This window comes from Nycticebus coucang, chromosome X (genome assembly GCF_027406575.1).
Source record: "Nycticebus coucang isolate mNycCou1 chromosome X, mNycCou1.pri, whole genome shotgun sequence".
Lineage (NCBI taxonomy): Eukaryota > Metazoa > Chordata > Mammalia > Primates > Lorisidae > Nycticebus > Nycticebus coucang.
In genome coordinates this window covers 104891773-104915039 of record NC_069804.1, presented here as the reverse complement: position 1 = coordinate 104915039, position 23267 = coordinate 104891773, and the positions used below count along the sequence as shown (strand labels likewise).

The following is a 23267-nucleotide window of genomic DNA, read 5'->3' as shown; positions in this document are numbered from 1 at the left end:
AAAATTGACCAAAGCAAGCATGAAGAGCTTTGGTGACAACCAGTAAGATCAGTTTTAATGGAAAAGTAGGATGGAAGCCTGGTTGGAATGAATTTAGGAGAGAAAGTGAGAGGAGAGCAACTGGATACAGTGCATATAAACAAACTTATTGTTAGGTGCTTTGCTTTAAAGAAGAGGAAATAAATGGAGTGGTAGTTACATGTAGCAATAGAGATAGGGTCAGGACAATCTTTTTGTAAGATGGAACAGCATGTTCGTACACTCCTGAGAATGCTAAAAGAAAGGAGAAAATTATTAGAGCAATGTCTGTGAGTAGGTGAAACAGAATATGATTTTATATACTATTTGAGGAAAGATAGGAACATGAAAATTTAACCTATGGTGACAAGTTGCAAGACAGACTATTTGAATGTAGATAACTAAAAGTTAGGTAGATGCGGTGGTGGAAGTTCTCCCCTGATTTAATTTAACTCAGTAAGTTAATCAGCATGATCATCAGCAGAGGCCACAGATGAAGAAGAATTCTGAAGTTTCAATAGCAAAGTAAAGGTGTGAAATAATCACCTGGAGCATAGTTGAGGGAATGAAGTTGGGACATATAAATATCTAAAAACATAGAAGCCCATTTGAGGCTTCAGAAAAGGAACCTGTGTCAGAAGCATTAATGGGAAAATACTGGATTCGAATAGGCAAAACCTGGAGGAAAGTAAGATCTTTTTAGAAAAGAAAATAGTCTCACAAAGAAAAACTAGAGAAGAATATTGTCTAAACTAGGGCAAGAGCAACTGGAGGATAACTGAGGACAAAGATATAACAGTTACTCCAAAACCAGAACCAATGGGATTTGGCAAGCAATTAGAAGTGACTAAGAAAATGAATAGAGTAGAAGATGGTCCTGTAGCATTGTACTTAAGAAAACTCGATATGGCAATGGCACTGATGAACTCAGATAATTATTTCTATACTGCAAAAAGTCATAACCAAATTGGTCAGCAAGTTAAAGCTGTAAGGTTTTTTTTTTTTTTTCCTGAGTAAAGAGACAAAGATTTAAAAGATTAAAAGTGTTTATAATCACAAGGGATGCTTCTGGTTTTGTTGTCATCATTGTTTTCGGCCTATTGGGAACCATAAACAGTATTCTGGTGAGGGGCACACTTAAAGAATTGACTTCAGCATTATACAAGGTATCCACGTAACAAAAACACTTGTAACCCCTTATTATTTTCCCCCGTAATATTTGAAAAGTTTAAAAAAGCATATATGCCAGGCACTTTTTCTAGTAATACCATCTCCTTTAATCCTAAAAATAATCATATTAGGTAGATCCTCTTATATCTTTTTACAGTTAACAAAAATAAAATCTAAAGAACTTACATAACCTTCACAAGGTGATATGATTAATGGCAAAGACAGAGTTCTTAACCACATACAATACATGCTCTATAAAATTAAGGGCCTTGGAAAGGTAGTCTATGTTGTTTAGCTTCCAAGAAAAATTTCAGAGTTAAAGATCTTGGAAGCAGAACTATTCCAAAGAATGACACAGTCCAAGGTGTAGTCTGAAGGATCTCAGGAAATACCACCCCAAAATATGGTTCCTTGGTATAAAGAGCATTTTCAATTAAAGGCACTTAGAGATCAACAGGCCTTTGGAAAGGGCTACACCTCTACCTGCATAAACCAGAGGAACCCATGAAAAGAACAACTGACTTCCCTCCCTGTCTTTGTCATCTCAATATTTTGCAGGAAATAGAATAAAAAATGCAACCAAACCTGGCCCAAATAATTTTCAGTATAATACCTATCTCTCAGGTTAATTTAATTTGCAAAGAGAATCTTTACTAGTCAATCTGTTTCTCCCATCCATTCATCCATCCAAGTCTCTTCCTAAACAGACTTACCTATATTCCTTTCACCTCTCCCTTCTTAAAGAATGGTATAAAAATATTTGGATCCCATTGGAATAATGGGTAATCACTCTGAGATTCTTCTCATATACATGGTAAATAAATCTCTTCTTCTTAGCTGCCTTAATTGTGACTTGATCTTTCAGAGAACTTTTTGGGAAAAGGGGAAGTTTCCTCTCACCCACATAAGTCATACCTATAATTAGCTAAATACACAAATGCAGAGGTTAGAGTTTAGGAAATAATGAAACTAAGAGCAAACATGTATTGAAGGGTTTATCAACAGAGTAGCTGAAGTCACCAAAATGAATAGCAAGGGAAGAGGGCACAAGAATAGCCAGGTGCTATCATCATCAAGAAAGGTCAGCAGATTACAGACTTCACAAGGGAAAAGGTTGTTGAAAGATGCTTCAAAGAAGATGGCAGTGAACAGGAGAAAGAGCGTACCATGTAACTAGGAGAAAGAATTGAAGGAAGTGAAAATGTTAAGACTTGTTTCAGGGGAAATTCTAAATGCCATAGTCAAAGCAAAGTTTAAAGATAAAGGGAATTTTTTTTTTTTTTTTTTTTAGTTTTTGGCCAGGGCTGGGTTTGAACCCGCCACCTCCGGTAGATAGGGCCGGTGCCCCACTCCTTTGAGCCACAGGTGCCACCCAGAATGTTTATTTGTATACTTTTAACAACATTCAATGAATATATTTATTAAAGGCCTATTAACTCTTCTAGGTGCAGGAAAGAAATTATAAGGGGGGAGAGAGTGGTGGTAACAAGATGCTCCATAATGAGCAGGGTAGAAGAATCTAAATTTCACTCTGACTCTTCACTCCTTTTATTTTGGTATAAGGGGACCTTTGAAACTCTTATGGACACTAACTACAGATAAATAGACATCCACAAAAAATTTATGGTTATAAGTGTGATAGAATTTTAAATGAAATGAATCATGAATCAGGATCTCCAATTCTTCTCTGGTCAAACTAACCAATGTAATATAGTCTGATGCTTCCCTTCTCCTACCATAAACTGCTACATACTTAAAAATATTATATTCATTACCTAAGAAATAATTTAAACAAGCTATAAAACAAAAGAAACAGAAAGTGTAGGTTGTATGACTGTTGCTAATAGAAAAAACCTGGATGAATTAATTTCTCTGTTCCTTCTACTGTTTCTTAGCCTCTGCTCTCCCAAATCTACTTCATATAAACAACAAGAGGCTTTGTGCTGTTTTTAGTAAAGTGGATTTAGGCCTATTTTCCTTTATAAAAACAGGCACACAAATTAGTTAATTGAAAAATTGATTCGGTGTGCCAGAGACTAATAAACATTAGAGAACAAAGTTAAATAAAACTGCCCCTACTTTTAGGAGCTCACAGTGGAAAAGAGAGACAGGTAAGGATGTTTTAGCTTAAAAAACAGATACTTTGCGAAAATAGTCTATTGTACCAACAAGTTTCTAGTCTCTCCTTTACATGAAATAAACACAGTCCACACAAACACATCTTCTTAAAAGCTAGGGCTATTCCAAGCACACACATTTTAAAATTACGATAAAATTAGGGGGGTCTAACTTACCATCATTTTTTCAAAGAGATCCAGTACTTCCTTTTCTGACAAATTCAAAGATCGTTCATCATATAATGGCTGAGCTGCGGGAAACTCACTCATCCCAACTTGAGAATCAATAGGATGTTGAATAAGAGGTTTTTCTTTTTTGACAGTAGATTTTCTAAAACTTGTAATTCGGTCACGCTGCAAACAACAACAAAAAAGCCCTAAGAAAAAGATCAAGCACCACGAACATGAAGAATTGAAACATCAAAATGGCACTTAGTATAATATATATCATTATTGTCTTTTGACAAAATGTTATTTTAAGCAGCAAGCACCGGTTAGAGATTGTACTATTTTGAAACCTTGAAGCAGCTCTTCAGCCCCAGAGGTCTAGGGTTGAAAATATTCCTCAAAAATAAACCTCAGTCCCTTGTCATTTCTGTTTTGCACAGTAAGTAGGTAAAAAAAGTTTTAGATCAAAGTCCTACTAGTTGTTTCAGGGAGAATGTGTCTTTGGTGGTAAGTTTAGAACCATGAAAAAAAAAAAGAGAGAAATAAAATAGAAAGAGCCACTGGCATCCAGTTCTAAGAAAAAAATATGGCAATGTTTCCCTTCCTCAAAGTGGCAAAAATTGTGATAAGTATATATGAAAAAATTGTTAAGTGTAGCAGTAGAGTGGTTACCACCATGGACTTTGAAGCCAGACAACCTGGATTTGAATGCAGGCTCTGACATTTACTAATTGGGTAACCCTGTGAAAATGACTTGGTTCTCTCTATGACTGCTTCCTCTTCTCTAAAATACAGATAATATTATTACCTACCCCAATGGTCCCCCACCTTTTTAGCACCAGGGACCAGTTTCATGGAAGACAATTTTTCCATGGACCAGGGCAGGGAGGGGAAGGGGATGGTCTGGGGATGATTCAAGTGCATTACATCTCCACTTCAGATAATCAGCCATTAGTTGTCATAAGGAACACGGAACCTAGATCCCTCGCATGCACAGTTTGCACCTATGAGAATCTAATGCTGCCAGTTATCTGACAGGAAGCAGAGCTCAGTCAATGATGTGAGTGATGGGGCGGCTGTCAATTCAGATGCCATAGAACGGTACTGGTCACAGTGCCATGGACCACACACCTACAGCATAAAGTTATTGTGAGATTTAAATAAGTTGAAATGTTTATTGCCCTTAGCTGCTATTTATTATTACTGTTGTTGTTACTATTATTATTTTCCTCCAAGTTTTTCTCCCCTGAAATGTGGGGCCAATGAGGAAGCAAAACAAAAATAAAAACATCGCCATTTCCACTTACTGGAACTGTAACAAATAGAAATGTCTTATTCCTACAAATATCATCAGGAAGAACTTGCCATTTTATGGATACTGACTTTGAACCATTGATTCCATGTACAATCTCTAATAATTAGCTTGCTATTTCACATAAAATGAGGTAATGACTTCAGTTGCAGGTAAACAGGCCATTCTATTTTAAACTATAAAACATTAAATACCAAAAATCAGTAATGTACATAAAACTGAATGCAGCTCAGTTTTATTCTGGTTTCTGTTAGGAAGCACATGCATACCACAGCTCACATTAAATAAGCAGACATATTAGATGTGAGGACAGCGCATCTTCACCACCACGTTACCAGAGTCCTTATCAATCATTTCAACAATACAAAAAGCATCACAGTAATTATTACCCCCACATACGTAAAATTATGTTGACCCCCCCATTAAAAGAACATACCTTTCATTTTATTAATTCAAAGAACACTTTTTGTTAACTAAAAGGTGTACTTTGAACAAAACATGAACACTTTTAAGCAGCTTATTTAGGTTTACGAAATTGATTTGAATACATGGTTGTTTACAAAAAGATTATGTAAATCATAATTTTTTTTTTTTGAGACAGAATTTCACGATATTGCCCTCAGTAGTGTGCTGTAGCATCACAGCTCACAGCAACCTCAAACTCTTGGGCTTAACCAATTCTCTTGCCTGAGCCTCCCAAGTAGCTAGGACTACAGGTGCCCACCACAATGCCCGGCTATTTTTTGTTGTTGTTGCAGTTGTCATTGTTTTAGCTGGCCAGGGCCAGGTTCAAACCTGCCAGCCTCGGTGTAAGTGGCCAGCGCCCTACCCACTGAGCTATGGGCACTGCCTAATAATATTTTAGAACTGATAAAAAACTTGAAAAATTATCTAGCCCAATTCCTTCATTTCACAGAAAAAGTGACTTGCCTAAATACAGAAGCCCCTGGTTCCTATTCCAGTCTTTGCATTAACTTAAGATTCATTTCTTCAAATCGTCTTGAACTATATTTTCAAATTTTCTTTTAACACTTTGAGGGAAATTAAATTGATTGAGATACATTATATGTCTTCAAACAACTCAAGAAAATAAATTAAGTAATCCCAAATAAGCTGAGTTTATATCCAACAGTCAAATTTCATTTTAAAAATATGGTGGACATGAAAACATTTAAATACGCAATTGACAATCAAATCAAATATCTCTTTTCCTTTCTCTTCATATCACTTAATATGTACTTTCACAGTACTAGCTTTATTCTTGAGTAACATTACCTGCACATATATTTGATTTTCTACTACGTTTTTAATTTTTATCTAGAAAATTGGCTTTTGATTTCAGCTATATCTTGGTAAGAAAATGACATTAAGCCACACACTTATATCTACTTACAGGACTAACATTATTTTACAGTATTTGTAGGTAGATAATGTCACACTGAAAAAAAAAAATACCTGATAATACTTTAAATACCATTTTTTTTTTTTTTGAGACAGAGTTTCACTATGTTGCCCTCGGTAGATTGCTGGCTCACAGCAACCTCAAACTCTTGGGCTCAAGCGATTTTCCTGCCTCAGACTCCCAAGTTGCTGGGACTACAGGCACCTGCCATAACACCTGGGCTGTTTTTTTTATTGTAGTTGTCATTGTTATTTACCAAGGCCCAGGCTGGGTTCGAATCCGCCAGTCCCAGTATACGTGTCCAGCGCCCTAACCACTGAGCTATGGGTGCTGAGCCTTAAATACCATTTTTAAAAGTTCAGCTATAAAAGGGCACTTTAAATTTTGAGCCCATAATTTTTAATAAGATATACTATAATAGACTCAACTTGAAAATATTTAAGGCTTTTAAATGTAATGGTACCTAACATAATAAATTAGCTTTCTATTTGAAACTAATTTCCTCCAATGTTAATGTTTAATATAGTTACGATTTATTTGGATATCAAAAAAGGAAACATCTGTGTTTTCCAGAGTGTAGATTTATACAGAGATTTTTTAAAAATTTGGTTAAGGTATGTATCAGGATGATACTATCAAAATTTTGTTAGGATCTCATACAATTGTTTAGGTTAATATTCAAAAAAGAAAAGCCAGTCTCTTCACAATTCCATTCTATTGTAAACGTATAGACATTTTATATCTACATGCTTTAATGTCCATCCATTTTAATAAAAAGGCAACATGCATAAGTAATATAATAACATACGCTAAGACCACCTTACCACATCATCTGCCAAAGTTTTTATTTGAATGTTCTATTAAAACCAAAAGGAAACAAACAAAAGAAATACCAGTCAGATAAGAGAAACTCATTGATCAAACAAAAAAATAACAATTGAATGATTCTCCTTTATCAACTTTAAATAGTAAAAACAATTAGAAAGTTCAAACATATAAATAATATATTCTTTATAAAAGAAAAAAAAACAACGTTTTAAATTTTTAAAAATAAAGGTTTGGTGGGAGGAGAGTATCTATTTGTTTTTAAATATGGCTCCTAAGTCAGATCTGGATTAGACGTCACTACCAATGTTCAAATGTGAGAAAAGAGACAACAAAATCATCAGCCCTTGCAGGCTTTTTTGATGTTTTGAAATGAACAATCATGTTTTTAGGATATGGAAATTGAACAACAATGTGCACAGTAAGAAAAATGTTACAGGAGGAAGGGTGGAGGGAGGGTGATTGGTGGGTCTACACCTACAGTGCATCTTGGAAGGGTACAGATGAAGTTTACTAAGTGTAGAGTATAAGGGTTTGAACACAATAATTAAGAAAATGCCATGAAGGCTATGTTAACCAGTTTGGTGAAAATATTTCAGACTGTATATGGAACCAGCACATTGTACCTCATGACTGCATTATTGTACACAGCTGTGATTTAATTTAAAAAAAAAAAAAAAAACAGAAAAATGTTACATTTAACCGTATGAAATATAATAAAACAGGTTCGTCTAAGAACTCAGTGTTACATATGTTGGACATTTAAAGGACACCTTTATAAATACTCTAAATCAAATTGAAATTAGTGATTCTGCTAATACACACCTATTTTTCAAAAACTCTCAACACCCTTTTCTTTGCATGTGGTTTTCTAATACTGAGAATCATCGGAAATGATGTTTGCTAGTTAATAAAATACAGTGGTTAATAAAAACTACCACATAACACATATTCTTCACTATTTGAAGAATTAGAACACAATATTAAAGTAATACCTAACAATTTAGTAATCTTCTATGATTCAGAAGATACTTCATGACTTTACAATAACATATAAATGCAGTTTTTATTCTATTGTGAAATATGTTGAGATGCCAACTAGGGTTGTGATCAGGAAAGAAACAGACTTTTAAAAACTGTGTTAGGAATACAATTTAACCCTCCTGTACATGTCCTATACATTTACTTCTTACAACAGAAGCTGAAGAATGTTTATCAAGTTGGTCATGCATGCTTATTTCCCTTTTTACTAAGAAAAATATGATCTTTTAACTGACAAGGAAAATTCCATTATGATTATTAAGTAAGACTTCCTTGGTCTATGGGGGCAAGACATGATTGCAAGAGGGACTTTACCAAACAATTGCAATCAGTGTAACCTGGCTTATTGTACTCTCAATGAATCCCCAACAATAAAAAAAAAAAAAAGAAGAAGAATTCCTTGGTCATAGGATCTCAGTGAATTGTCCTCAAATACCACCAACCCACTGCTATTAAAGGTCATCCTCCCTAAATCAGCTGGGGCAAACACACTATTTTATATTCTCTCTCTCTCTCTCTCTCTCTCTCTGTGTGTGTGTGTGTGTGTGTAGAAAGAAAAAAGAGAGAAACAGAGAGCTCTTTTTCTTTTAATCTATTGATTCCCTTGGGGGGGGTTCTAAACTTCTAATCTCTGCACTATGTCTTCATCACATCCTGCTGACACAAACCCCAATCAATCATTAAAGCCTAGGAAACAGGGGATATTAAGATGAATTCACCCTAAGACTCTCTGTACCAGTTATTTTCTCTCTAATTTTTCTCATGGGTTACAGAAAACTGCTTTATGCACAATGACAAACCATGTAATTTCCTGTGATGCAAAATCAGAAAAGAAATGACAAAGTATCAAAAATGCCTCAACTAATCCTGCTACCATCTGTATGTGTGCCTATCACACATCTATCAGGATTTTTGAGACAGATTACACAATTCTTTAAGCAACTACTACTTTCTTTGTCTTGCCTTCCTCTGGGGTTATAAACTCCAGATTAAAAACACATCTATATCTCCAAAGCAAGAATGAAAATTAAGGGAAAATATGACTCAATTTAGTCAAATTCTCTATGTTAACATATACATATTTCTAAAATGCTTCAAATCTGTATCTCAATTGAGTACATGTTGCCAGTTTAATCATACGAGACAGACACAAGGAAAAAAGAATTGCTAGTAATATTTCCACCTGGTATTGCGGAGACTTAAATTTTCTTCTCTTCCCCCTACTGCTCTCTTTTCAGGAATTAACATTCTTTTGGCCTATATTAAAATACATAGTATGGCATTAGAGACTTATTAGAATTGGATGGAATTTGAGACACTCTGGTCAAAGCCTTTCATTTTATATACATGAGGGTAACATTTGTTAGTGGTTCTACCTGCATTCCATTTGTCTAGGTTTAAGACTTCCATGTCACCTTGGTCTCTGCCCTCTCCTTCATTCCCATAGTCAAGCAGTTGTCCGAGCCTATGATAATCTTTCACAGTTCACAGAGATGTGGTTCGAGTCATCATTAGCTCTCATCTAGACGTCTGTAGCAACCTCCTTTCTCCCTGTTTCCATCTTTTCTCTCCTACAGTTAATTTTAAACATAGCACATAACCAAAGTTATATCATGGCACTCTCTGGCTCAAAACTTTCCAAGGACTCTCTGTTTTCCCTCCTAGTACAAGTCAAAGTTGTTACAATGGCCTACAGAGCACTACTGATCTGTACATTCTCCATATCCCTCTGGCATCATCTCCTACTACTCTCTTCATTCATCCAGCTCCAGATGCACTGACACCTCGTTGCTCTCCAATAAGGCAATAAGCAGCAAGCACTAGCTCTCCCCAGAAGGCGTTTTTCCATTGCCCATGTGGCTTATTTCCTCATACCCCCTTTCAAGATTCTGCTCAGTAAAGCCTATTCTGCCCATTCTATTTGAAATGGAAACATCTGCCTCCTCCACACATTCCTGGCACTCCTGACCTGCTTTAACATCCTCCACTTTCCCTTTTCTCAGTAAATTTAGCACATACTAACGTAGTCTATAATTTATTACTATCGTGGTCTATTTTTCCCACTCAAAATGTGAGCTCTACAGGACAGGGATTCTTACCTGTCTAGTTTAGGAAAGTACCCCTAGTGCCTAGAGCAGTGTTTCACACATTGCTCAATAAATACTGTGAATGACTGTCATGCTCCTGTTCATACTCAATGCCTGTAGACCTATAGAATAAAGACAAATATCCTTAACACATACAGCATTCAAAGCCCTGTATTATTTGGCCAAAGGCACCTTCCACTTCTTTTGTCATGATCCCTGCACTATAGAACAATAGTCTCCAACTTTTTGGGCACCAGGGAAGGCAATTTTTCTCCGGGGGTCAGGGGATATGGCAGGACAAACAGCTCAGGCAGTGGTATGGGCAATGGGGAGCAGACATAAAAACAGATGAAGCTTTGCTTACTCACCCCCCCACCTCCTGCTGTGTGCCCCAGTTCCTAACAGGCCATGGACATAGAACAGTCTGCAACCTGGGTCAGGGACTATAGCTATAGAAAACAAAACTGGAAATTCCATTCACAATGTATAAGCCACGATGCCCTATTTGTGACCCCACTGTTCCCTCTAACCATAATACTAGATATATTTCTATTTCTAGGGCTCTTCTTGACTTCAGAGTTTTGGTTGTTTATAAACCAAATGTGGATCCCTGGTCGAAAATAAAACCAAGGTCTTGCTCTGTTGCCAGGCTAGAATACAGCAGCAGCATCATAGCTCACAGCAACCTCAAACTCCTGGGCCCAAGTGATCCTCCCACCTCAGCCTCCCAGTAGTTGGAATACAGATGTATGCTACCCCACGAAGTTAATTTTACTATTTTTCTTGTAGGACCTCTCTCTTGCTCAAACTTGTCTTGAATTCCTGGCATCAAGTAATGCTCTCACCTCAGCCTCCCAAAGTGCTGCAATTACATGAGTGAGCCACCACATCTGGCCTGTTTATTTTATTCTTAAACAATATTTTAAGGCAGGCGTAGTAGTAGTACACAAACTTGGGAGGCTGAAGTAAAAGGATCGCTTAATCCCAGTAGTTTGAGGCTACAGTGAACTATGATTATGCCAGTTCTATAGTAAGTGATAGAGCAAGATCCTGTCTCAAAAACAAGAACAAAAATAAAAGAATTTTTGTTTCCTAACTGGCATCTTCAAGAACAACAGAGTACCTCAAGGCACATAGGAAATTATACTCATGCAAAAATTATCCCAATTACTTGTGAAAGAGAACCATAAACAAAAACACTGCTTCTGATTTCTTGATTTATAAATTTCATTCAACCAGAGTATATATCCTATATAACTGTGCACATTTAATATAATATGGATGTTTTCTCATACATTTCCCTCGTGTAAAAATCTGCTTTCCTAAATACCCTATTTTACAAATGTAACAACATTATTTAGAACTCTTCTTTATAACAACTGCTCAAGAAAAAAAAGTCTATTGAAAAGGAATTTTTTTTTTTTTTTTTTTGAGACAGGATCTCGCTCTGTCACCCAGGCTGGATTGTGCAATGGCATCACCACAGCTCAAATTCCTGGGCTCAAGCAATCCTCCTGCCTCAACCTCCTGAGTAGCTGAGAATACCTGTTCTAGTCACCACAGCTGCCTCTTTTTCTATTTTTTTGCAGAGATAGGGTCTCCTTTTTTCTCAGGCTAGTCTCCAACTCCTAGCTGCACACAATCCTCCCACCTCACCCTCCAAAGTGGTAGGATTAAGGCATATGCCACTGTGCCCAGCCTTTAAAAGGAAAATCTTAAAGCAGGTATGAAGAGGTTGAGTTTCAGAAGAGGTGACTTTTAGCCACTATACATTAAAAATGCATTAAAATCATTGTATAGGCTGGGCACAGTAGCTCACACCTGTAATCCTAGCACTCTGGGAGGCTGAGGCAGGTGGATTTCTTTTTTTTTTTTTTTTTTTTTTTTTTTTAATTGTTGGGGATTCATTGAGGGTACAATAAGCCAGTTACACTGATTGCAATTGTTAGGTAAAGTCCCTCTTGCAATCATGTCTTGCCCCCATAAAATGTGACACACACTAAGGCCCCACCCTCCTCCCTCCATCCTTCTTTCTGCTTCCCCCCCCATAACCTTAATTGTCATTAATTGTCCTCATATCAAGATTGAGTACATAGGATTCATGCTTCTCCATTTTTGTGATGCTTTACTAAGAATAATGTCTTCCACTTCCATCCAGGTTAATACGAAGGATGTAAAGTCTCCATTTTTTTTAATGGCTGAATAGTATTCCATGGTATACATATACCACAGCTTGTTAATCCATTCCTGGGTTGGTGGGCATTTAGGCTGTTTCCACATGGTTGCCATGGCTGTTTCCATTTGGCAATGGTAAATTGAGCTGCAATAAACAGTCTAGTACAAGTGTCCTTATGATAAAAGGATTTTTTTACTGGGCATCTACGCAGGTGGATTTCTTGAGATCAGGAGTTCAAGACCAGCTTAAGCAAGAGTGAGACCCCATCTCTAAAAATAGCCAGCGTTGTAATGGGTGCCTGCAGTCCCAGCTACTGGGGGAGGCTGAGGCAAGAGGATCACTTGAGCCCAAGTTTGAGGATGCTGTGAATTATGATGCCACAGCACTCTACCAAGGGTGACTAAGTGAGACTCTGTCTCAAAAAAAAGAAAAGAAAAGAAATCATTGTATAAATGACAAATTATCTTCAACATAAAAAATGATTTCTGCCACACAATTATCTTTATATATTAATCAAAAAAGAAAAGTACAACAGGACTTGAGAATAACAAAAACAACACCTAAAAGAAAAAAGTTCAAAGAATCATAAACAGCTGTTTTTGACAAGATTAAATCACAATAATTTTTATGTGAACTGACCTTTAAAACACATTTAAAAATAGTTGTATAGTATTAAAATGCATTTTCATTTATAATGAAATGAAGGGGCTTTTCAGGGACAAGCTTTCAAATTTTATCTGAATATAATTTATATGGGTGGGTGCATCTCTCTTTCACACTATATACAAGAAAACATTTATGGATTTTACTCCTGTGTACAAACTACAGAGCTACTATGGAGTTAAAAAAAATCCAAAAGCAAGAAACAAAAATAATCCCCCCAAAATCTTATTAGAGTTGCACCCCTGAATTAAAAGCACTGATTAAAGTCATTTTAGTAAGTTTTTATTATGCAAATCTAATGATAATAGTCATTACAATGAGAGTATATTACACCAGTAAGTACACTGACCATATATTTTAATTAAAATTAATTCTAGAAAAGCAATAAGATTGTGCATTTGTCAAGCAGAGTTTATTAAACTTCATTTATGATCATCCATATTAAATATAACTTAGTACAGTATTATATTAGTATTATATAATTATAAAAGTATCATGTCAGAGCCTCAACCCCTTAAGAAATAAGAGAAATGGCTGCCTTACTTATAAACTCTAATGCTAAAGTTCTGATTGCAAAGCAATAGTCATTATTGTAAGAAAATTAAGTTTTAATTTTCTCAATCAGGAAGAAATTAACAAAAACAGCAAGATGTAAACATTCAACTCTCTTATGGCTAATGTTACATGGCAATACAATGTTTTATAAACATTGTGCAATTATTCTACTGCCACAGATTTGTACAACTAAATTGCAAATAATTCAAAAGTCTCACCACTACCTCAAAAACTTGTTCACCCTATTTGACTATTCCTTCTTTTAAAGGAAATGAAGGCAAATCTGCCATTACAATAAAAATAAAGAGTTAATTATTTACCCTGCTTTATGTTTCCTGCTGTTCAAGAAGGGCAGCAACAATGACACAGAAAACCACCTGTGATTCAAAAGAACAAATATTTGAGCATCTGCCATGCTCCTGCTCTGTGTTGGGCACTAGGAATACAGTGGGAATAAAGGTAAGCATGCTCTCTTCCTTTATAGGGGTTATACTCAGAAGAATGAAAGAACAATCACAATATAAAAATCCTGAGAACTCTGATAAGGCAGAACCCTGTAACCTCCATGTATTTTCTAAGTTAGAAAAGACCTTGAGGAAGGCAATCAACATCAACCGCTGATCCAAGCTTTGATTTCTCTGGACGACATCTCTGCCCAATACCTATTCAGATCAGCAGCAGCCATGGAAGTAGTTACTGCTAATCAAAGGCCTGTCTTCTAAGTTTTCAGATTCTGTACTCACCCAGAACTTTAAAAACTGCTAAGACTAATCAAGACAATTCAAGGCCATTCAATCACCTGGTAACCAAGCTGAACACCCCATTCAACTATTAAAAAACTTTATTATAGGTGGTGCCTGTAGCTCAGTGGCTAGGGCACCAGCCACATACATGGAGGCTGGCAGGTTCAATCCCAGCCTGGGCCAGCTGAACAATGACAACTGCAACAAAAAATAGCTGGGCATTGTGGCAGGTCCCTGTAGTCCCAGCTACTTGGGAGGCTGAGGCAAGAAATCGCTTAAGCCCAAGACTTTGAGGTTGTGAGCTACGATGCCACAGCACTCTACTGAGGGCGACATAGTGAGACTCTGTCTCAAAAAAATAATAATAATAATAAACTTTATTATAGGGCCGGGAGCGGTGACTGACACCTATAATCCTAGCACTCTGGAAGGCCGAGGCAGGTGGATCACCTGAGCTCTGGAGTTGGAGACCAGCCTCAGCAAGAGTGAGACCCTGTCTCTACTAAAAATAGAAAAACAAAGCCAGTGTTGTGGTGCTGGTGGTATAGGTGCCTACAGTCCCAGCTATTGGGGAGGCTGAGGCAAGAGGACCACTTGAGCCCAAGAGTTGGAGGTTGCTGTGACCTATGACATCATGGCACTCTACCCAGGGTAACAGAGTGAGACTCTGTCTCAAAAAGAGGAAAGGACAGGACAGGAAAGGAAAGGAGAGGAAAGGAAAGGGAAAAGAAAACAAAAGAAAAGAAAAGACCCTTTATTATAAAGATTTTTGTGTGTTTGTTGAGTACCAAGAAAGCTATCTGCAATCTAATTTTTAGAACTGAGTTCAATGTAGAGGTTTGATTCTGTTGGGGGTGAAGACACAATTTCTCCTCCTCAGATTAATGAGAAAAACTATGCAAATTTTATTATTACTGTGTACATAAAGAGAATCACAAAATGATTGCTCAGTATCCCAGTGAGAATCAAATACTTACAAATCTTCATTTCTGAGGGGAGTGGGAAGAGGAGGAATACCAGTAATTCAGTTGAAGGGCAATAAATGATTATACGCAGTCCCTAGGTTAGGGACAAGATAGGTTCTATAGGTGTGTTCTTAGGCTGAATTTGTATGTAAATTGGAACAGGTACATTTACCTATTACCTGTCATAGCCTCCATTTATAAGTGCAAATATAGTCAATCAAATGTTTGTAGCTCAGGGACTGCCCATACTAGGGAGGATGAATAGATTATTGGGAGAATAAATGGGGAAGGAGGGTACAGATGGATTTGTAAATGATTCTCTTTGGAAATTAAATTAACCCGAGAAATAGGTATTATTTTTTAAATGAGTTGAGCCAGGTATGGTTGCCTTCTTGACCTTATTTCCTTCCACCAATAGAAATTGAGGTAACAGGAAAGAAAAAACAATTGTTCTTCTTAATGAGTCCCTCTGGTCTGTAATAGAGATAAAGGAAAAGCCTTCTCCAATGCCCGTTGATCTCTAAGGACCTTTAACTCAAAATACTCATTATACCAAGGAGTCATATTTTGGGGTAAAATTTCCTGCACTCTTTCAATTCTAAGATGACCTTTGGAAAACAAACTTTGGCTTTTAACACTCATTTAATTGTTCACTCTATGTATTTAAAATTACTCCAAAATATTCTTTCATCTCCTTTCTAACTTACTGTGGGTTATTTTCAGACACCCACATGTCATCTTAGGCATTGCAGTCCTCTATCACCATTAGCACTTAAGAATAGATGTAAGGTCAGTTGTTGGTATGCTACTAGGGATTTAAAAAGGTATGTATAGCCCTATCTTTGAAGCTGAAAACCTAGTAGTTGAGAAGATGAAGTTACAGACATTAAGCTCCAATTCTCCACCTTATTTTGGTATTGTTAACATCTCGAACTGTCCGTTTCATCATTTTGTTAGAGCAATACTTTTATATTTTTGTGACCATAAGCACACCATCTCAAAAGTACTGTCAAATTCAAAAGCCTCAAAATTTTAACCTACCAGAGTTCCTTACTATTACAAATCAAAATTTGTTCTACCCTTTTAATGATCAAAAAGAAATTCCTTTTGGGATTTTCTTCTCAAACTGCTCTTTCAATTTATAAAGAACACAACGTTTATCTATAAGAGATCAAACATGACATCACAGTATTAGGGCTTCCTTTTTCTCCACGAATAAAGATGGTTATTTCACTGGTTAAGTTTTAAAAAGCTGTATAACAAGATACATTCAATCTTAAATGAATTGTCTTGCCATCGACTTCAATCCTGAACTGCCAGGAGAGGTGACTATGATACAGAAATCCAGGAGTCTCTTCTGTGTAACAAGCATGATCAGCTACAGGACTAAGGCAAAAATGGTCACACACTAACGAAATGGAGGTAGTCACTTAGTACCCAAATTAAGCAGAAACAACTACAGGAATAATCCAACTTATTAAGCATAGTTGCTTTTTCTGTAGATAAAGAGAGAATGTTTGTTTACTTTGTATTAAACCATTTCAAATGGGAAAAATATTATTTGGGCATGAAAGTTCTATCTTAGTATATGAATAAAAAGCAACAGAAATGAAAAAGAAAGTTAGATGTATATAAACATCATAAATATTTCAAACCCCAGAATGTACTCTGTACATAGATACCCTTAGATCAAAGAGTTAACCAGGGAGGGCTCAGTATTTAATAAATTTTCACTTTCTCTACTTTAAAAAAAGGACAAATTTCTCAACCAAACATTAATCAAGCACCCATTATAAACCCAGCACTTTATGCCACGTGGAAGTTTTAGATATGATTCTCCCCTTAAAGAATTTACAATCTAACCAGGGTTACAAAATAACCACATAAAAACAAATACATAATTAAATTCTAAACTATGAGATTTTAAAGTATGTAGCTTCTCCTTTCCCTAGACACTACCACATCTTCCTGTCTCATTATCTTCACAGCACTAGTCACTATCTGAAATGATAAATTCATTTATTTACTTATTTGTACTCTAGCTTCTAGAAAACAAGCAACCTTAATTGTCTTACTCAACTTTTATTCACTTAGAACAGTAGCTGGCACATATCATCTGCTTAAATATTTGGTAAATAAATTCACTTAAGTAGAGTAAGAATTCAGAGAAGAAGTAGACAAATACAGCTTCATGGAGAAACTATTAAGCAGGGGGTATACAGCCTGCAGGCCATATGCTGATTTTGTGAGGACATTTTTTGCTTATCTATGGTGTCAGGTATCATGAAAAGGATGCACAGACCTGATTAGCTTTCATTAGTGTTTTTGTATTTCATGGTGGCCCCAAACAATTCTTATTCTTCCAGTGTGGTATAACAAACACCTTTGATATAAAGAATAGTACCCTGCCTAACTGAGGTGTAGGATTTAAATAGCCAGGAAGGGGATAAGGGAAGAAAGTCAAACAAAAGGAACAGTATTGCAGTATTAACATTTTACTTCAGGGGCTCCTGAAAAAAATTTTTTTTTCTTTTTAACTTCAGGAATATTGAGGAGAACAGCCTTAACCCAAATGGTTCAAGTTGAAGGGTATTAAATTTTCAATATGTAGGATGGAACAGGGACATTCTTGAAAACCACAAGGTATAGCCTAGATGAAATTTGACAACCACTGGGGGCCTTTATGATTTTCTACTGCAGAGAGACATGCAGAAAGCGGCATTTTATTTTTTATTTTTATTCTTTTGTTTGTTTGTTTTGTTTTTTCTTTTTTTTTGAGACAATCTTACTATGTCGCTCTCAGTAAAGTGCTGTAGCATTACAGCTCACAGCAACCTCAAACTCTCAGGCTTAAGTGATTCTCTAGCCTCAGCCTCCCAAGTAACTGGGACTACAGGCACCCGCCACAATGCCCAGCTATTTTCTTGTTGCAGTTGTCATTGTTGTTTAGCTGGCCAGGACCAGATTTGAATCTTCCAGCCTCGGTGCATGTGGCCAGCACCATAACCACTGTGCTATGGGCGCCGAACCAGAAAGTGGAATTTTAGAAAGCTGACTTCAGGTGACACGTATCCACAATCTCTTTTTTTTTTTTTTTTTGAGACAGAGTCTCACTCTGTAGCCCTGGGTAAAGTACCCTGGTGTCATAGCTTACAGCAACCTCAAATTCTTGGGCTTGAGCAATCCTCCTGCCTCAGCCTCCCAAGCAGGTAGGACTACAGAGGCCTGCCAAGACACCCAGTTAATTTTTTCTATTTTTAGTAGAGATTAGATCTTGCTCTTGCTCAGGCTTGTCTCAAACACCTGAGCTCAAGCAATCCACCCTCTTCAGCCTCCCAGGGTGCTAGGATTACAGGCATGATCCACTGTTCCCGGCCACATGTACACAATCTCACCTGAAACCTTTTGAGCCAAATGTATTTTGGAATTCAAAAGTTACATATTTTAGAAGGAAATATTGTACCATATATTATAAAATGTGTAGCACACTGACTCAAGTACATTTAAGTTTAACAGTAAAACATGAATATTCTATAAAACAAAGGATAAATAAAGACTATACATTCTCAAGTAGGTTGGAGTTTGTGGCCAAATGAAAAAAGTCTGGTTTGGAGCTTTCAGGGTTGTGGACCTGTAATATTCAGAATAGACTGAAGGGGAAAAAAAATCAAAGGCTAAAATGAATACTTGCACAGGTCAGGAAGTAGTCTATTCTACCTAATTAACAGCTACCACTTACTGAGCATTTATTGTGTGCCAGGCACTATTCTAAGAGCTTTACATGCATTGCATTTAAATCCTCACCATAATCCTATATATAGGAATTTACTGTCCCATTTTGTGTATTAAGAAATCAAGTGTGTGGCTTGATGGCTCACGCCTATAATCCTAGCACTCTGGGAGGCTGAGACAGATGGATTGCTTGAGCTCACGAGTTCGAGACCAGCCTGAGCAAAAAGCGAGATCCCATTTCTACTAAAAATAGAAAAACTGAGGCAAAAGGATTGCTTGAGCTCAAGAGTTTGAGGTTGCTGCAAGCTATGACGCCATGGCACTCTCCCCAGGGCAACAGCTTGAGAGCTTGAGATTCTGTCTCAAAAAAAAAAAAAAAAAAAAAGGCTTGGCACCCATAGCACAGTGGTTACTGCACCAGCCACATACACGGAGGCTGGCAGGTTCAAACCCGGACATGGTCAGCTAAACGACGACAACTGCAACAAGAAAACAGCCGGGCATTGTGGTGGGTGCCTGTAGTCCCACCTACTTGGGAGGCTGAGGCAAGAGAATCACTTCAGCCCAAGAGTTTGAGGTTGCTGTAAGCTGTGATGCCACAGCACTCTACTGAGGGAGGGAGCGAGGGAGGGAAGAAGGAAGAAAGGAAGAAAGGAAGGAAGGAAGGAAATCAACATTTACACTTGAATTTTACCTCAGAAACACAAACAATGTAACCTAATCATTTGTACCATTATATTAATCTGAATTTTAAAAATAAATAAAAATTTTAAAAACACACATTTTAACTACAATAAAAAACCTTCCTGGTGCAAAAAAAAATATCAAGGTTTACAATCATTAAGTCATTTGCCTGAAGTCACAAAGATAATAAATCACAAATTAGAACTGGCATTTAGGTCTGACTAGAACCCAATCTCTGAAACCTCTTTCTATACTCTGAAATATATATGCATGAGTATTCATCAGTCTACCAATACTGGTTAGAGCTTAAGTTATTTTCCAATCTTGGCCCTTCCATGTATTCTTTGCTCTGCTTAGAATGCTTACCTTACCCACCCGGCCCTCCTTTCTTCTTCATCTGCACACCTCCTACTCATCCTTTCTGCACTCAGCTAAGTTTACAGTTGTTCTGTGATAGTCTCCCGTGGTTTCTGAACTTTGCCTTCTGCAACACATTCCAATTATCAAATTCCAATTACCTATCAATATCAGTGTTCCCTTTGTCAGGACTGTGGGAAACTTGCCCTTTTTCTCCAGTAGTTCGCTGAGAGATCAATTCGCAATTAAGACAGATTAATAACTATTTATTTTCAAATACCATGCGCATCACAAGAGTGATTACTCAGCGTCTTAATGATGGTCAGATAGTTTTATAGATACATTTTAGAAGGGAGGGGGGAAATGTGGAGTATAGGTGCAACAAGTGATTGTTACAGGGGACAAAAAGATGAGCAAAACAGATCTGACTTATAAACCTGAGAGACAGGTATGTGTTTTAAATGACTTGGACCAGGTCTGCTAGCATTTAGGGGGAGGAAAGTAAGTCAGTTGCCCCTCTGATATTTTGATCAGGTCAGCCAGGTTTTATGTAGATAGACAGAAGGCCGCTTCCAAATGCTTTCTGATCTCCAATGGTCTTTAATTCAAAGTATTCTTTATACCAAGTGGTCATATTTGGGAGTAAAATTACCTTAGCTCCTTCATCTGTAAACTCAATGTAGTAAGGACTAAGCCTCTCCTGGTCCCCACTGTGTTCTCAGGTTTTTGCACTGATTCTAGCACACAGAAAGCTCCCAAACTTATGATGATTGATGGAATTGGGGCTGAGGAGAGACAGACAAAGAGAGAGAGATCGATCCAGTTGTGAAATGATAAAAGCTTAGACTAGGATGGTAGCAATAGGAAAAGTGAAGGCAGTTAGTATATATAATTTTGTTTAAAATTACGCTTGTTATTGAACCGATGTACCCAGACATATGATTGTTGTTTTTATTAAATAGAGTAATTTAATAATCTGTTATTATGGTTACTATCTTCGTAACACACAAATAACCTCCAAATGGCTATGATTACTACTCTGGAGATACTTCACCTCACAATGACTTGTCATGTATCTACTTTAAGTAGTTTTTACAAATAACCTCATCATTTAGTTTTCTGATGTAGCAGCAAAATTAACGTGACAAAACAAAATGACTCACTACTTTAAAAATTCAAGAGGATCTTTCATGTTTACATGGATGGAGCTGGAACATATTCTTCTTAGTAAAGTATCTCAAGAATGGAAGAAAAAGTAACCAATGTACTCAGCCCTACTATGAAACTAATTTATGGCTTTCACATGAAAGCTATAACCCAGTTATAACCCAAGAATAGGGGGAAGGGGGAAAGGGAGGGGAGGGGGATGGAGGGAGAGTGATTGGTGGGATCACACCTGCGGTGCAAGAAACTTAGTAAATGTAGAATGTAAATGTCTTAACACAATAACTAAGAAAATGCCAGGAAGGCTATGTTAACCAGTGTGATGAAAATGTGTCAAACAGTCAAATGGTCTATAAAACCAGTGTATGGTGCCCCATGATCGCATTAATGTACACAGCTATGATTTAATAAAAATAAATAAATAAATAAATAAAAATTAAAAAAATTCAAGAGAAGGAAAAAAAGTTTAAAAAAAGGAAAAAAAAGTTTAAACAAATTTAAGAGTATAAATCACCTAGAACTGAAAATTACACCTGAGTTGCGTTTAAGGTATTATTATAGCATACCTTTTATAGGAAAAAAATACATAAATGTCAGGCAATGATTTAAGTTAATTTCACTATTAATTCTGTTAACTGATATTCATGAATTTGCAAATAATCCCCAATTCAGGAAGGGGCTCTGTCTAAAAGTTCATTTGTATAGCAGTTACTTGGCTCTGGGAATACACGTATCCAAAGGTACAACTCAAAAAAACATTTTCCAAGTGAAAGTACACAACTCTTTCCACACAGAAAATAAAAGCATTGGACTGGCATAGGAAGAACTTTTAAAATAACTAAGTATTACAAAAAATACATAAAACTTAAAACCTTAAGCAAAATATTATTACATGGTAGGCAAAATTGATTTTAAAGTTTCCTGAAAATTTTTAAAGGGTTTTTGAAAGAACTTAGCATTAACGAAAAATTACTATACTTTGTAAACTTCACTTTCCCCCAGTGGACTTCAGATTCTATGCTAAGCAGCAATAACTCTGTTAAAAGTTTTTGTCCCAGGGCAGCGCCTATGGTTCAGTGAGTAGGGCACTGGCCCCATATACTGAGGGTGGTGGGTTTGAACATGGCCCCGGCCAAACTGCAACAACAACAACAACAATAACAAATAGCTGGGCGTTGTGGCGGGTGCCTGTAGATACTTGGGAGGCTAAGGCAAGAGAATCGCCTAAGCCCAAGAGCTAGAGGTTGCTGTGAGCTGTAACGCCATGGCACTCCACTGAGGGCAACAAGTGAGACTCTGTCTCAAGAAAAAAAAAAAAAGTTTTTGTCCCATAGGGTTCCCTAGTTTTTTTACTTAGTTTTAATTTGGATAAGGGATTTTTTTTTTCCTCAAGGTACTGACAGAAATTCTGTCAAAATAATAAATAATGGTTTGGCGCCTGTGGCTCAAGTGGCTAAGGTGCCAGTCACATACACCTGAGCTGGGGGGTTCGAATCCAGCCTGGGCCCGCCAAACAGCAATGACAGCTGCAAACAAAAAATAGCCAAGCATTGTGGCGGGTGCCTGCAGTCCCACCTACTTGGGAGGCGGAGGCAGGAGACTCACTTGAGCCCAGGAGTTGGAGGTTGCTGTGAGCTGTGATACCACAGCACTCTATCTAGGGCGACAGTTTGAGGCTCTGTCTCAAAAAAAAAAAAAAAAAGAAACAGCAATAATAATAATAAATAAATAAATACACACCCCAATAAAATATCATTTATGTCACTGTGTTTCACAAATACTACCATGATGAATTACCTGGCAGATTTTATTTTTTGACTTTATGATTTTAGGCAAAGCAATAGTTATATTAATATTTATTCTGATAGGCCTCAAATTCCTTCTACTCTGTGTTTCTTGCAATGGATTATTTATGCATTTGAATAACTAAGATGAGATAAGAGCTATAAATAAAACAACAACTATACTTAGCCCCGGAAGCCTCATATGCAGTGTGTAATCATTATGTTAGTTACAGTATTTAAAAAAAATGAGCTATAGATCCCTTCGTCTGAAAACTTATAGGCAACCCAAGAACTAACCTTTACA

At 36.8% G+C, this 23267-nt stretch overlaps 1 protein-coding gene across 3 annotated transcripts in view; it reads right to left on the bottom strand.

Moving 5' to 3' along the window:
* Positions 1–23267, bottom strand: part of DIAPH2 (diaphanous related formin 2) — a 1060116-nt gene that overhangs the window by 984498 nt on the left and 52351 nt on the right. For 2 of the 3 annotated variants that reach the window (XM_053581174.1, XM_053581176.1), the window contains exons 2-3: positions 7012–7044; positions 3483–3659 (exon numbers count right to left, since the gene is read on the bottom strand). In XM_053581174.1, the coding sequence (XP_053437149.1) occupies positions 3483–3659; positions 7012–7044 (210 nt within the window). The remainder of the gene's footprint in view (positions 1–3482; positions 3660–7011; positions 7045–23267) is intronic. The other variant, XM_053581177.1, reaches the window with a different exon arrangement.